Source organism: Fragaria vesca, linkage group LG5 (assembly GCF_000184155.1).
Source record: "Fragaria vesca subsp. vesca linkage group LG5, FraVesHawaii_1.0, whole genome shotgun sequence".
In the NCBI taxonomy this organism is placed as follows: Eukaryota; Viridiplantae; Streptophyta; class Magnoliopsida; order Rosales; family Rosaceae; genus Fragaria; species Fragaria vesca.
This window is the reverse complement of record NC_020495.1, coordinates 23,348,166-23,363,678: the sequence shown is the minus strand read 5'-3', so window position 1 is coordinate 23,363,678 and position 15,513 is coordinate 23,348,166. Positions and strand designations below refer to the sequence as shown.

Sequence of the window (15,513 nt, the reverse complement as noted above, 5' to 3'; positions counted from 1 at the left end):
CGAGGGCCTTTGTCCAACATTGTAATGGAGAAATATATATTTATGACTTCATGTGTCAAGTAAACCCGAACTAGCAAGATTCTACTTTGTTGATCAAACAACGATCCATAGATTCAATGGTTAATATGCCCTACTATTTCCCAACTTGCTTCTTGATTCTTTTAGCCTTTCCTTTAGCTCAGGAGTCAGCTGGTTTGGGCACTCAAAAGTCCGGTGCCAATCTGGACTAGGCCAGGAGAAACTCACTCATTCTGATGTAATTAGCCAACGGTGGTTCTTGTGATTTCCCTATCCCTCACTCATTTGGTTTCCCATTCTGATGTAATCCTCTTTCCCTTTCCCAGGAGGAGGCATATAATCTTCGGGGGGCACAATAATCATCCTACTTCTCGGATCGCCCCGCGGCAGATCTTGCCACCGGAGGAGGATGACCAGCGGCGCGGCTGCTTCTTCAACTTCCTGGCGCTTCCTGTTCCTGGATCCTTCTCTTCTAAGCTCAGCTAATAATTAACTAATATATTTTGGTTCCCTATTCCAATTCCTTAGCTAGTTAGGATTCCTAGTTAGGCTAGCTAGTCTTAACACGCGCGTCTACTTGTTTAAGATTTGCTTGTCCCATGTGAATTAGGATTAGTAATCTATAAAAGCGTAGTATCCACTTTGTTGTCCCCAAACTACAAGTTGCTCCAGAGGTCTCTCCTCCTCCTCTTTTGCTTTCATTTCTCCTTTTTAGTTCCAGACCGTCCATATGACCTCTGCTGAGATTTTATGCAACCCAAACATGGGAGACCCATTGATAGCTGCACCCATGAGACGGAGCATTGAGTCTTTCAGCTTTAATCTTTACACATGTCGTCTTTGTTCTAGGGCTTTCTCAAGCACTCAGGCCTTAGGAGGGCACCAAACTGCTCACCGCAAAGAAAAAAGTGAGCGTTTGATCCGTTTAATTCGCCAAGCAGAGCTCGATGAGCTGAAGTATGCCGCTGACAATGATGTGGTGCTGTCACCAGAACCAATCAGCTGGGCACCTCCAGCTACTGATGATCAAACAATTAAAGTGTACGACTTCATGCCAATGGGGGATGGGACTAGTCCAGTTCCAGGTTCAGGTTCAGAGAATAAGAAGAAGCAGAAGAAGCGCAAGTTTATGAACTTAAGTGGATGTTCAAAAGTCAATAATGAGGCTTCTGATGCGGACCAGAAGAAGCAGAAGAAGAGAAAGTACTCACAGAAGTTCAGTGAATGTCCAGAAAATAAGGCTGCTGATGCAGACAAGACGGAGAAGAAGAGAAAGTACTCTACGAAGTTAAGTGATTGTTCAGAGAATAAGGCTTCTGAATTAGAACAGAAGAAGCAGAAATCTACAAAATCAAGTGAATGTCCAGAGCATAAGGCTTCTAATACAGAGAGGAAGAAGAAGAAGCTGAAATATATGAAATTATTAAGTGAATGTTCCGAGATCAATAGGGGTTCTGACTTAAGTGGATGTTCCAATAATAAGGCTTCTGATCCAGACCAGAACAAGAGCCAGTTTACGAAATTGATGCCGAGCCCCGAGCTAACCTTGGCAACTGGGGCAGCTCCTGATGTGTTGGTTCAAGTTTTCAGTACTGACTCTAATGAAAGCGGGTGCACGGAGTACTTTTAATGATCGTTAGTATTGTTGTCCTTTTGTTTTTTCTTTCTCCAAGTAATGCAACTGGTGTATGTATGTATTTTGATATAGAAAGATCTGAATACATATGTAGTGAAAATGGATTTGTAACAGTATATTTTATGATTAATAATCACAGAACAATTCGTGTTAGTTTAGTAGGGTACAACATTTCAAGCTGGCTAGTTAGTTTAGTAAAGGGCGTACCTTGTTTCTCTGGTTTACATTGTACTGAGGTTGTTTATTTTTTTAAAATTTTAAGCTGGTCTTCAAAAACAGAGTAAGAACATGGTTATTGACTTCCTTGCATTGTGTAACTTTATATATGGTTTAGGTTTTGTATATCTTTCTCGGCCTCTTAGCTAAGATCAAGCTCTGAGGAGCAAGGACCATCTCCTAGTTTATCTGGAGCTGGTTCTTTCCATTCTCTGCTCGAGTTTCAGCTGATAACGTTGGACATCAAGGCATTACATGAAGATATCTTGAATCGCCATATAAACATAATGCCTCAGACAACAAATAAAGATGAAATCAGAGAGCATACATACACATACATGGGTTATAAAAATGTATGTCTTCTACTCTTCTAGAATATGTCATGACATCTGTAGATTCAAATAAAAGAACAAGGAACAATAGAAATTAAAAATCAGACGACATTCTCTCACATTTCATGTAAATCTCCTCGGCAAATGTTACAAAACTGGCTGTAATAGGTAACTGAAAGAAAAAAGTCCACTCTCCCCCTGTGAAGTCATAATTTCTAATACACATACTTCACAGCAATTCTAACATTCAAAGAAACTATAATTACATATATTCATGTTCCACTCTCTATCCAAAGTTATATGAGTGAGGAATCCAGCACTTGAATTATGCAAGATACCTGATCATCTTAAGATTTTCCTTGTCCCTCTCCAGGTAGTCGCGGGTGATGAGATCTTCAATCCGCTTCTTAATTGCTCGGACATCAGGCTTGAACATATGTCCCAACTGCTCTACGCACTCCACAACTAATTCATGATGACGCAAAGCTTTACGACTCTTCATTATCCGCACAACAGCAGCATCAATGGCATATCGCTTATCTTTGTCAACATCTTCAATTACCTCCTTTGTTTCATCCACCGGTGGGAGAGGAATCTTAATTCTTCTCATTTTGTGTGTGAACTTAGAGTTGAACTCAAAGGTGTCACTTGGCAAAATAGTGTTTGTATTTGGCTCCTTAACAAGGATCTTGTACTTGGCACATGACAGAGAATGAAGAATTCTAACCAAGTCGTCATGGTTAAGGTTCAACTGCGTGGATATTTCTGAATAGCTCCATCTATCCGCAGTATTGAACAACAGCAGGAGAGCAGCCTGGTAGGTGGATACAACCAATTCAATCACTTTTGGCTCAAACTTCCCGATGATGTTGCAAGTGCCCAATGAGTAAATCCAGGTGAGTTTTCTGTTTTTTGTTTTGGTTTCATAGAATCCCTTGAAAACTTCGACACACTTGACAAGTTCTACAGGAAGGTTAAGATCAAAAGATTTATAACTTGGCCAGAAGCCAGTCGTAAGAACAGTGACTGTCAAATCCATCCCAGGATTCACATTTGGATTACTGTGAAGGTATTCCTCAAAGCCAGTCCGATTCTCCCGAGCCAATGTCAAATCAGTGACCATCCCCTCCATCTTGGAGGTAAACTGTCCACCACATTGCTGCTTCAGCTTTGCTAAAGTACTCTTTTCAAGGTCCTCATTCAAACTCTGATTAAAAATCAGCCGACGAGCAAGTTTTTTCCTGTAGAATTCTGAGAAAAGGTTTTTGTCACTGATATAAGGAAGCAGCTTAACAACCTTCTCAAGAGTTTCTTCTATAGCCTCATCACCCGATTTCTCACGGCCACCTGTTTTGAGGATATTATCACATAGTGCTACAAGTAATTCAGCACAAGAACTGCCTGCAACAGTTTTATTGCAAATTGCCTCAAAAGCTTCTTTAATAGCCACACGAAGGGAAGAGTGGTTCATAAAGCAATCACTGACGTATGCCATATACTTATCATGCAGCTCGGCTATTTCTTTGACAAGAACTTGTTCCTGCATTCCAGATCCATTTGAAGAGTGGTCATTTGCAGCATTTTCTGTTTGTTGGACCAAGGTTATACCTTCCGCGGTAACATGCTCTCTAAATAACTTGGCAATCGGATCCAAGCCATGTGGAATCTTATTATAAAGTCTATACAGCCTCGAAAGATCCTCCACCTGATCATCTCTAAGCAAAGCATGAAATCCAGAAAGGTCCTTTTCAAGCAGTGGACCTGAATAAACCACTAACAACTCGAATTGCACTTTCTCCATCAGCTTCTGCTCACTACTCGAATGCAGGTAATGAGATACTCTCTCTCTCTCCCTTCTCAAGCATTCCTCTGCCTTAAAAATGTAATCTGGACACGAATCCTCCAAAATCCAACTTGATGCCTTTCGAGAATAGTACTCAGATGTAGCTTCTAGCATGTGAGCTTCAAAGTCTACTACATAAGCATCAGTTTGTCCCATTCCCATTTCAACAAATATATTTACCACATTCTTCAATAGTGCTATGTCAATCTGCTCCCCCTCACGTTCTTTATTAATAATAGCAATAACAGCAGCTCTCACATTAGCCTTCACAGCCCGATAAACCAATTCACGGAAGCGGGCAAGTCCAACTTCCCTTAGCTTTGGCAGTGATCTTCGACATACAAAGAAACGGTCAAGATAATTAAAAAAGAATGATAGCCACTTCACCATAACCTTATGAGTCTCCCATCTTTTAGCAAACTCCAGCAGCAGAAACTCATCATGCTTGTTTCTTAAAGAGGGCAAGACCGCTGAAGTAATGTATTCATCCAATACTTCCCCGTACTTGTCATAAAGTTGCCAAGAATAATCATATGGGGGCTTTTGAGTACACATGTTATAGATAGTTGTGTAAAGCATCATATTTTCTTCTGATGTAAACTGAGACTCGGACAATCCTTCTAGAATTCTCTTCAGCTTTGTGAACCCCTTTTGCATATAGTCCCATCCTTGATCCCACTCGATAACTTCGAGTTCGGTTTTTGTGGTCACAAATATTCCATACCCTGCAACTAGAATGATAACACATAAGATAACAAGTTCAGTTAAGAATAGTTTTGTTAACATAAGCGCTCAATTTCTACCATCTATTCTTTTCTGAGTTGTAAGATTTATTAAAGCAAGTCGTACACTATATCACCTTGTTTTTCATGGAACTCATATACTCAATACAAGATGATATTACTAAGGAATTACCTGAGTCCCTCGCCATAGTTTGAGAAATCTTCTGTCTTCAAACTCTGTACATCAAAATCCTGATCAGAGCACGAACCTTTGATTAACTACATACAAAAGATATGTCTATATAGGTAAAAATTCTTTTACAAGTTGTCTATACAGTCAAACATTCTTTCATTTTTGATGTTTTAATATTCATGGCTATTTATAGTTTCACATAAAGGAAATGAAAAGCCAAATAGTATGCAGAGAGTACATGTCAAGAGGCGAGCCTCTTTTAAACATCACAGCAGCAACCCATCAATGAAATGGACATAATCGGCTCCAGAGCAGCAAAGGGTCTCACAAAGGAAGATCTGTCTACGTAATCCCCTATATATGGCGACAATAGTCTTAAATTGGGCAGCCACTTCATCATCTACTGATAATAACTATGACGGTTTTGTTGTAAACTAATCCAATGCATTTGAAATGCCAGTTCCTCATCAAAATTTCAACGTTTTGATTATGCTCAATGAAATTGACTACTCATATAACAAGCACAGCCCATAACCATATCTACAGCTACATCATTCAAAGTTCTGTACTTTCTTGATTAACACTAAAGTTACTATCATGGCAGTTTCCTTATTTCTATCAATTCTATAAAAACAATATGTATAGACCAAAAAAGTAACACCAAAATCTCATTTCTTTAGAGTACCTTGAGATTCCTAACTCTGCCAACCTCATGAAATTCTCCTCAGTTTTTAGTTTTACAGAGATAGATTAATTGGGTATCTGATTCATTTCAATACCCAACTCAAAAGAAAATGAAAATGATAAAGATGAAAGTAAAGACCTCACCTTTCACAATTGCTCTGGTGAAGAAGAAGAAGAAGAAGAAGAAGAAGAAGAAGCATTATCTCTTCTGTTCTGTATTATGGGTGTGATGAACTGTGACCCAGGTTGATCCCAGATGAGACATAAAGGAAGGAGAAGATAGAAAGAGCTCTCAGTCAGAACTGCAATAGAAACCCAATTGAGAATGGTGTCCAATACCCTAACCCAATCGATCAATTCAGATATAAGTACCACCCTTTTTCTTTTTTTGTATTTTATACCCTTTTTTTCACTACTACCCAGTCTACCCTTCTCTCATCACAAAAGAAAACAACTTTACCTCCCTTGTTTTCAACGCTTTGTTTTTCACTTGAAATATCTCCCAAGTGGGTCACTCTGGGTAAGTTCCTACTGTGGAAATCAGGAGGCTTTGTGGTTCTGATTTCTGAACATGTAAAGGTGAATCCTTTTCTTCTTTCTCTATTGGGGAATTTCATAGAAGGGTCCTTGTTTTGTTGGTTTGTATTGGATTAGGTTATTTACCCAGGTCCAGATTGTATGTCGTTTTTGCTTGTTGGTTGTCGTTTGCTGTGTTCAATTGTATAGGATTCTTTTGCATATTGTTTCTGGGTATTGAGCTTGAGTGGGTTTTTAGCAGTGAGTTTGGATGTGGGATTTTGGTGTTTGGTTGTTTCCAATTACTGTACTTTGTCTTATAATATATATAAACTTGTCATGTTTGTCTTTATAAGCAAAGCAAGTGATGAGTAAATGGGGTTTTCTTCAAAATGTGGTTTAGGTGTAGTGTGTGCTCAAAATTTAGGGTCTTGAATGGTTCCAAACGTTAATGCAGATGATTTAGTGTTAAACAAAGAGGTTGTCAGATTGGTTTGGCTGATTCGCACTAATTTGCTTGTTGATTTTCATGTGAGTTTACAGGGAAAGCAAGTGAATTGCGTAATGGGGGACTGAGGGTTGTTCAAAATGTTATTTTGGGTGTTGTATGCGCTCAAAATGTCCTGTCTTGCTATTCGGGTCCATTGATTCGAACATCTAAATGCTGATGGAGCATTTGCACCTGAGGAAGCAATGGCCATGATCTTGCATCTTCAGAATGAGAAATCAGGAGCTGTAGTATGAATCTAGTCAATCTTACTATGTAAGAATGCTGTAGTTAGCCAAACGACAGAGCTGGTACTATTACACAACATAGTTATATTGTGGACTTCACTGTGCTTAAGTTTTCGATAAGATTTGGTTATATGACCAGGTGACACCATATGATCAGAAGTATTATAGAAGTGTTGTTTTTGCAGTGGGGATATTGGCCTCTTACTTGGAAATGAAATCCCAAATTGGGAGCCTCATTTCTGCAATTTGGTATTATGCTGTTCCCTGTAAAGGCCATCAAGGAAGCTGGAACTGCAGACAATGATTTTATTTAAGGAGGGCCAGAATTGCATGTGCTTATCAAACTGACTGTGCTTTGCTGTGATGGGAATAGATAGTACACTGCTAGAAATTGTACACATCTCTCTCTCTCTCTCTCTCTCTCTCTCTCTCTCTCTCTCTCTTTCTCTTTCTCTCTCATGATTTTCACTGATTTGTATCCTGCTATAGATTATAGTGCTATAACTCTTGAGTCGCTGATTGGTATTAAGTAGTAACTCAAGTATTTCTGATTCTTGTAAGATATGCCTTTGCAGACCACTACGACTATTTCCAGACAAATGAAGTGGTGGATTTTCAAACGTGGATGGTTATTTCAAAACCAGCAACTAACAGGTAAACATATTCAGTCTGTCAAAATTCTCTATCTTAAGCACATCACTGAAATTTTGGTAGCCAAAGGACCCTTTTAGACCAATTGCTGTTATATAACTAAATAGGCTTTGTATCATTAACATCAGAACTCTCAATAACTCAACCCCTCCATCTCTAGGCTTCTTCTTTCTTTCTCCCTTCCAGGTATACCGGCCCTCTCCCTTACTGTCAGTGCTTTCCGTTCTGCCTCCATGGGTTCCAATGCTAGCTCAGTTATGATTACTAGAATAGATTTGGATGGTCATTTTTTTTGGGTTAGTTGACACTGCATAGGGATATTTAGTGGCAAACTTCCAGTGTGATATTTCATTAGTCTCTTAAAAAAAAAAAAAAAAAAATAACTTGTTGGATAATATCCTTAGGTTCATGTGTGTGGGAACATCACAAATTAAGGCCCTTGTTTTCTTGCTTAAATTGAAAGTTAAAGTATACAAATGTTTATTGAATTAGGGAGTGCTGGGAGAGAATTATAGACCCAGATGCAGATTTTGGGTGTTTCTCTGGTTGGTTAATGTTTACTTCATTTTAGTTGTAGATTGATCTTTGGATTTCTCATTTTTCGGCATGGACATGTGTTGTGTGCTTCAAGGTTTTGAGTAGCAGGGAGTTTGTAAGCAGTTCCAACATTATAGGGGTTGTTTTGATCTTTGGTTTGGGGTACAAGGTATTGCAAATTTAATGCTATTGTAATAACGTAGGAGTTTTAGAGGGCAAGTGAATGAGTTGAGAAACAGATTCTGTTCCAATGTAGTTTTGATTAAGTATCCACTGAGGGCATGTCTTCCAGTTCAGGTCTACTGGAATTATTGGAATCCAAAATTACCAAATGAAGAATCTTTTGTTTCCATAAAATTGTAAGATTGAAGGAAAAGATGTAGAAGATATGGTGATGATGATGACAAGGAAAGAATGGCTGCAACATCTGCAGAAGTAATGACCCTCTTATTGTGTCTTCAAATCTGAGAAGAGTTGAATGAATGAACTCTGCTAAATGTCTGGGTGTGGCATCATGATAACATGATGTTTTAGTTATTTAATGCAGTGTGATTTAATGAGATACAAATGTTAGGCAGCAATTTGATGACCTAAATAGGAGTCTGTGCAATTGTACAATGGGAGTAAAGTCCATGACAGTTGAGATAATAGTTTTTCTCAACATACTAGTATTGGGGACTTCATAACATAATTCTGTGGATCAAGGAGCTTGATCAAGCAGTTTTATATCATATATGATGGCCCTAGTGACCACAGTTAGAGCTGTTGGCCCCTAACTGAAATGGGAACCAATAATTTGGATTTCGGATCCCCTTAAGTGCAGTTTCTTGTCATGCAGGGAAGATGAATTGAAGAAAAGGATCATACTTTTTTTTATCTGAGGAGGGGCAATGGGGCTTATCAAACCATTTCTGCTTTGGTTTGTGTTCATTGAAGATAAGCTCATTGCTAGTAGTAGAAAATAAACAACCTCTCTATCTCATAATTTTTTTTTCTTTTTTCACCCATTTGCATTATGTTTATAACATCGTATCTGAGTTCATTGTTTTCTCATAACACAGTTATAGTTTCCAATTAGGTGATGCTTACTCTAATTGCAGAGCAAAGCGTGCTGGAATAAAATCATGTGGTAATAAAACGAAACCGGCTTTATCGATGTATGTAAAGTACAAAAACCTCACTACTTCAACAGTGGATGGTTATTCACCAGTAGCAACATCAAAAGGTAAAACTGTAGGGTACTGAAATCTCTACTCCTATTACATACTTGAAATTTTAGTAGCCGTAAAAAGCATAATAGAGATTAGTGCCTGTTGTGTATAGGCCTTATATTCTTTACATAGGACTGCATCATCGGAACTGGTGTATACCAGCAACATCAGAACTGCATCTTAACATGGGGGACATCTTTTTTGGCTTTAAATATCATACTTGCACTTTCTGAGTCTTCATGATTTTAATGTCCATAACTGTTTCACACTGGCTGTTGCTTTGCTTAAGATCAGCTTCATGATATCTTCCAGTCTTGTTGGCTTTGTACTCTCCCAGCAGTTCCTCAACCTGAATTTGATTTTCCACTTGTTTCTGATTATGTCGTTTTATGGACTGATTCATGTTTACTCTTATAATAACTGCTGCCGCCACGAAAATAAGAATTGCAACACACACTGCACAGATCAAGCCACAAGTATTAGAAACCATTTCAATGCAAAACTGCAAATTCATTGAATAGTATAGAACACTGGCAAAAGTTCCTTGTTGAGTTGCTAGGAAGATGGTTAGAAAGGTCAGGAGGGGCACACGGTGACTAGAACCAAAGTTTCCTTCGGTTCTTATGGATGACTGACCAGTTAGTCAAAGTCTATTTTGTCAATTAAACAACTTGACAGTAACATAAAATGATTTCTTGACATTATAGTAATAAAGGGTAGGATAGAATTCTACAATCTTTGGAATCTTCTATCAGATTCTTCCCTAGTACAACATTTCTCTTTTTTGTTTATTATACATAAGATTAACAAAAGACTAATTAATGAGAAAATAGTTGCTGACATGATATCCTTTAATATTTCATTTCCGATACATTAACCAACATTCACTATCCAGTAGCAGTTTCCATTATATTGAAGTGCTGCAAGTGTTTATTGTATATTTCAGTTCATCATATGTGCATATGCATATTGTCATTGATTCTGCTACAAGTTGGCTAATATTTTGCTTACTATATGTCATGATTTGTTTTTGGTTTTATGTGTTAATGCCTTCATGAAAAGTGAATACTTAAGTCCTAAGATATCATAGTCTCTCCCTCGAAAGTATCTAATGGTTTCTGATCTTGGAAGTTGAACAATATTCCTTTTGTTTCCACTTTAGTTTCCTCCATAATATGTAAGTAGAAGACTAATTTCCTAAAGAGTTGTGAGGGAACTGAAAAGGCAAAAGCAAAAGGAAGATAGAATTTACCTTTAACATGTGCCATTGTGAAGCAATCAGTTTCTTGTTCTGTTTCAGTCTGCAATGAGCCTACTTTTGCTTCATGAGAATCTTCATGGCCAAGTATGTTCCAGGTTAATCCCAGACCGAAGCTATTATCAGCCAGATAGGGACTATACTCAAAAGGAATAGGAACAGTTTTCACTACCCTGCAAGAATTTGGTACAGCAAAAGTAGGCTCAACAGTGTACACATGGTAGCTAGAGCCACTCAAGCAGGGAACTTCTGTGAAAGATCTTGGTAGCCTAACTGAACAATTGAGATACGAGTACTCTTTCATGACATAGTAGTATTGAAGTGGTGTAAGGGAGAGATTAAGATTAAGAAAGACTCCATGGACACAGTTCTTGGGGTCAAGAAGCTCAAGTATCTTGCTATCGTAGGAGATAGATTTCACGACCAAGTCACCATAAGATGGGATGTGGATTGTGGTTCTGTTGTTGCTGCAGTCAAGATCAAAACCACAGTGACCACAGTGTTGGGGCTGCTGGCTTTTTACTCGGAAAGGAAACCGAATCTCAGGAGCTCCAACAGCGCACTTCTTTGTTTCACAGATTTCACTGGAGGCTTCTGTCTCAAGAAAGATGGAAGGAAAGAAGAGAATGAAGAAGATGAAGGAATGCATAGCTTGGTAATGAGAAACACAACTGCAAGGGGTTTCCTCTGGTTGTTATATAAGGAAAAAATGTGATGCAAGGAAAGAGCAGAACTAGGAATAAGTCTAGGATACACAAGAAGACTCCAAGTGGGGAAGACCGAAAAGACTTGAGCTTTTTTTTTTTTGGCGATTTTTTGGCGAGAAAAGACTTGAGCTTTGGCCGCCTAGAACCAGAAGAAATTGAGAGAAAGATTAAACAATTCCTGGTGTATATAAAGTAGTCTATAAAGAAATGGGGATGACTTGAGCTTTAACAGACTTTTGGCTAGAGTGTATATAGGGGTTGATTTTTCTGTTAGGAAAATGGGTTTTCTTGTAGACTGGTGTCTATGGGCACCTTCTCTGCTTCCCTTACCTCTCCAATACGGCATTAAAGGGTCCATAATTCATCATTTCTCTCACTTTATTTTGTTTTCTTGGCTTAAGTCTGTTGACTTGTAAATTGTAATGCCTTCAAATTCCATGTAATTATCTACTAGGTACATTTTAAACACCAAATATTATATAGCTGCCAATAACACACTTGGAAAGCAAATGGGACAGAAATGTCTCCAATCTCCATCATTACTTTATGTCATTGTTTGCATAAACCACCAACAACTCATCTTTAACTTTGTTCACCAGCTTCTGCTCACTGCTTGAATGCAGGTAATGAGCAACTCTCTCCCTCTCCATTCTCAAGCATTCGTCGACCTTCAACATGTAATCTGGAGAAGAATACTCTATAATCCAACTTGATGCTTTAAGAGAATAGTAATCGCTAGTGTTTTCCAGTATGTGAGCTTCCAAGTCCTTCTCGTAAGCATCCATTTTCCCATTTCCGATTTCAACCAACAGTTCTACCACATTCTTCACTAGCTCTCTGTCGATCTGCCCTCCTTCGCGTTCTTTGTGAATCAGATCAATCAAAGCAACTCTGGCATTAGCATTCACCTCACAATAAACCAAATCCCGGAAGGATTTAAGTGCAACTTCATTTAGGGTGGGAAGTGACCTCCTTGCGATGAAGTAGCAATCAATAAAGTGATAGAAGCGTGACAGCCACCATACCATAATTTTATGATTTTTCCATCTTTTGACAAGTTCCTGCAGCATCGACTCTTCAGGCTTTTCTCTTAGAGCTGGCAGCACTGTTGAAATAATGTAAACCTCAAATGTCTCCCGATATTTGTCATAAAGTTGCTGAGAGTAATCATCAAGGGGATCCTGAGTACACATTTTGTAAACAGTGGAGTAGAGCTTCATATATTCCTCTGAGGTGAACTGAGTTTCTGGTAGTCCTTCTAGGATCCTCTTCAGCTTTGTGATCCCCTTCTGCAGAAACTCCCATCCTTCATCAAACTGGATGAATTCGCCATCTGTCGATGTTGATAGATTTGTTCCATATTTTCCAGCTACAACAAAAATGCGGTAAGGAGAGGGAGCATGGTTTCTTGACATGCAATACTCAACATTATGTAAATGAATTTGAAACAAGAGAAAATAAAAGAAGATGGCATTTACGTTTGACACGACAGTCCCTTTGTTGCCTTGTTGAGCGATTTTCATTGGAGGCCATTTGTATCAAGAAAGAAATGGAACTGAAGAGGATGAGGAAGATGAAGAGCTGCACAGGCAATGAGGAGTGGAAGGTTCAAATTAACACAGAGATAATTGATAATATATAATGCTCACGAGGAGATGATATGGAATGCTCATAAGGAAAAGTCAGTCAAGCACACCCAGGTAGACTTCAAGTGTCCAAGTGGGGGAGATCCAATCAGAGGCTATGAAGCCTCTGTCTCTCCAAGACGTAGATGGATTCGTTGTCTTTCGTTTTCAAGAACAGGATAAGAAGAGTAAAGACAAGTTTAAACAGAGTTTGTGTAATCAAAGAGTGTTTATGTGGGTTGATTCCCAGTTTTTATTTCGATTAATTGTTTGTTGATATCCAGTTAGTTAAAGACTTGTGGAAGAAGCAGGGACCTAGAAAAATTGAAAGCTTTGGTTGGCATTTGAGACCCACCATTAACCAATCAAAATGCAGGAAGTCCTCTAATTCTTTTTTTTTTTTTTTTTTGATAATGTAGTACTCTATTCAAATCACTAGTTTAGAAAATACATAGAAAAACCTCCATGATCAAAACGCATTTGGCAGAGTAGTAGTTCAAGAACCACTAGTAATAATGTGATGGCAAGAGAAGCCAAGGCATCCGCGTCAAAGTTTGCCTCTCTCAAACCATGGATAAATTATGCAGATTAGAATTTAGTAGACAATGTTCTGACATCATGATAAACTAAGATACTGATACACCAAGGAACTTGAATTTTGCCATTGATCGAATCTATCATAAGCTTTGAGTCTCTCTTTACTTTGACATCAATAATGTTGTGGATCAAAGCAGCTTGTAACCCATCTTTACTCTCTAAGGCCAAAGGCTTTAGCAACAAGGACATTGAGTGACCTAGTAACTTTGCGGTGTCAACAACAAAACAACCTTGATCATTTCAAATTATAAAACTTGCGGAAGGTTGAGCATTATTAAACAGTGAGCCATCAAAGTTAAGTTTTTTAAAATTTGAGGACGAGGCGGTGTCCATTTTATAACGGTATGTGTGCTACTTGTAGGAGAAGAAGATGAAGAATAAACATAATTGTGAACCATTGAAGTCAGGGACGGAACCAAGATTACAAAACTATCTGGGCTAAACTTTTTTTTGATAAAAAAATTCAAAATGTATGAAAATAATGCTTTTGTAGAATTTTTTGCAAATAATGCTTGTGTAAATTCAAAAATGTACATATGAAAATTCAAACTTTTCAGTAACGAGTGATGGAGACTTGGAGATTTTTTTCGAACAGGGGAGACTACTTTTTTTTTTCGTTGGTGAACATGTTATATTTAGAGTTGATGAAGGCGAATGATTATATCTTTTTACTAAAAAGATATGTGGAGGTGCCCTTTAAAAGTTAAGGAGTAGATTTGGGTAGATTTTTTTATTATATTCCAAACATGAATCTTGTAATTTAATGTTAATACTTAGGCTGTTAGACTTCTTCAACTTTTTATATGGGCTAGTGCTTATATACATGTTTATTTTATAAAACCCTACCTCAAACTATTGTGAAGAACAAAAAAAATCTCTCCACTATGTTCCGTCCCTGATTGAAGTAGCTTTGAAAGCAACTCATGTAGCAATTAATATTTTGAATTAAATTCAGTTTATCTCATTGTGCTTTAAAAGTGAATTCATGTTAGTCCCTAAACTTTCAATTTGATCAGATTACTCCTCGAGTTCTTGTGTTTCTGTCTGCCGTCTCCTATCACTCATGCTCCGTTCAATTAGAACGTTGAAATTTGATGACGTTTTGGGGGTTGAGAAGCTAAATTACCAGAAAAATAAGAGCTCGGAGGGTAATTTGATGAAATTGAAAGTTTAGGAACTAACATAAATTCACCTCTAAACCACAATGAGGTAAACTGAATTTAATTCTAATATTTTTCAGTGTTATGAAAAATCAGATCATTTCTTGCCCGCCATACGCCATATATGATAAGTTGATAACAAAATAATCATAATTTTTGAAAATACAGTATAATCACTAGTATTATGTAAAATCCAATAAAAGAAAGAGGATTGTCTGTCTGTTGGGTAATATGAAAGCCATAATAGTGCCACACATTAGTTGCAAAATTGTCATTTACAAGATCTTTCTCTCGCATAGCTTGGGCTGTAACACTAATCCAATGACTCGAGAGCCCACAAAAGACTCCCTAAATTTTTACATGAACTGCATGAGTGCAAAGATTTTTTATTTTTTATTTTTTTTAAACTTTTTATTAAATAACTCACACACCCTACATATGTCAATAAGATTTAAACTCATGACCTCAAAGTTGTTAGTTAACACCTTAACCAACCAGACCACGGCTCATCTCAAATTTTTACATGAACTGCATGAGTGCAAAGTGGCAAAGTAGTTGGCAGGTGGATGCGTTTATGTGTATATGCAAAGTTGCAAACTACTTGCTGACCTGGGTAGATTATTGCAGGTGTACAAAAAATCCAAAATACCAAATGGATGCCCAAAATGGGGAGCGAGGCACAGCTCAGTACAGATTGCATGAGCGCCATATGTTGTAAAAACAATTTATCATTTCCTCTTATTTCAGTGCAATGAAAGGCATACATGATTATAGTAAGGTTGATGATGTCAAGTATATAGTTCAGTAATTACCTTAGTGTGAAACTTATCGACCTCATATATATATATATATATATATATATATATATATAT

At 37.8% G+C, this 15,513-nt stretch overlaps 3 protein-coding genes across 3 annotated transcripts; all 3 read right to left on the bottom strand.

Annotated features, from left to right (window-relative positions):
* Positions 1 to 2,215: 2,215 nt before the first annotated feature.
* Positions 2,216 to 5,824, bottom strand: LOC101296573 (cullin-1-like). The gene is made up of 3 exons (XM_004300316.1): positions 5,789 to 5,824; positions 4,961 to 5,004; positions 2,216 to 4,770 (listed from the first exon to the last, which is right to left on the bottom strand). Exons 2-3 carry the CDS (start codon positions 4,974 to 4,976, stop codon positions 2,528 to 2,530), a joined length of 2,259 nt encoding a protein of 752 aa, XP_004300364.1. The 5' UTR covers positions 4,977 to 5,004; positions 5,789 to 5,824; the 3' UTR covers positions 2,216 to 2,527.
* Positions 5,825 to 9,242: 3,418 nt separating this feature from the next.
* On the bottom strand, positions 9,243 to 11,244 carry LOC101296293 (putative RING-H2 finger protein ATL21A-like). Its single transcript, XM_004300315.1, has 2 exons — positions 10,547 to 11,244; positions 9,243 to 9,750 (listed from the first exon to the last, which is right to left on the bottom strand). Exons 1-2 carry the CDS (start codon positions 11,199 to 11,201, stop codon positions 9,509 to 9,511), a joined length of 897 nt encoding a protein of 298 aa, XP_004300363.1. The 5' UTR covers positions 11,202 to 11,244; the 3' UTR covers positions 9,243 to 9,508.
* A 554-nt stretch (positions 11,245 to 11,798) lies between these two features.
* LOC101306244 (cullin-1-like) lies at positions 11,799 to 12,846 on the bottom strand. The gene is made up of 2 exons (XM_004301704.1): positions 12,738 to 12,846; positions 11,799 to 12,628 (listed from the first exon to the last, which is right to left on the bottom strand). Exons 1-2 carry the CDS (start codon positions 12,790 to 12,792, stop codon positions 11,799 to 11,801), a joined length of 885 nt encoding a protein of 294 aa, XP_004301752.1. The 5' UTR covers positions 12,793 to 12,846.
* Between the last annotated feature and the right edge of the window lie 2,667 nt (positions 12,847 to 15,513).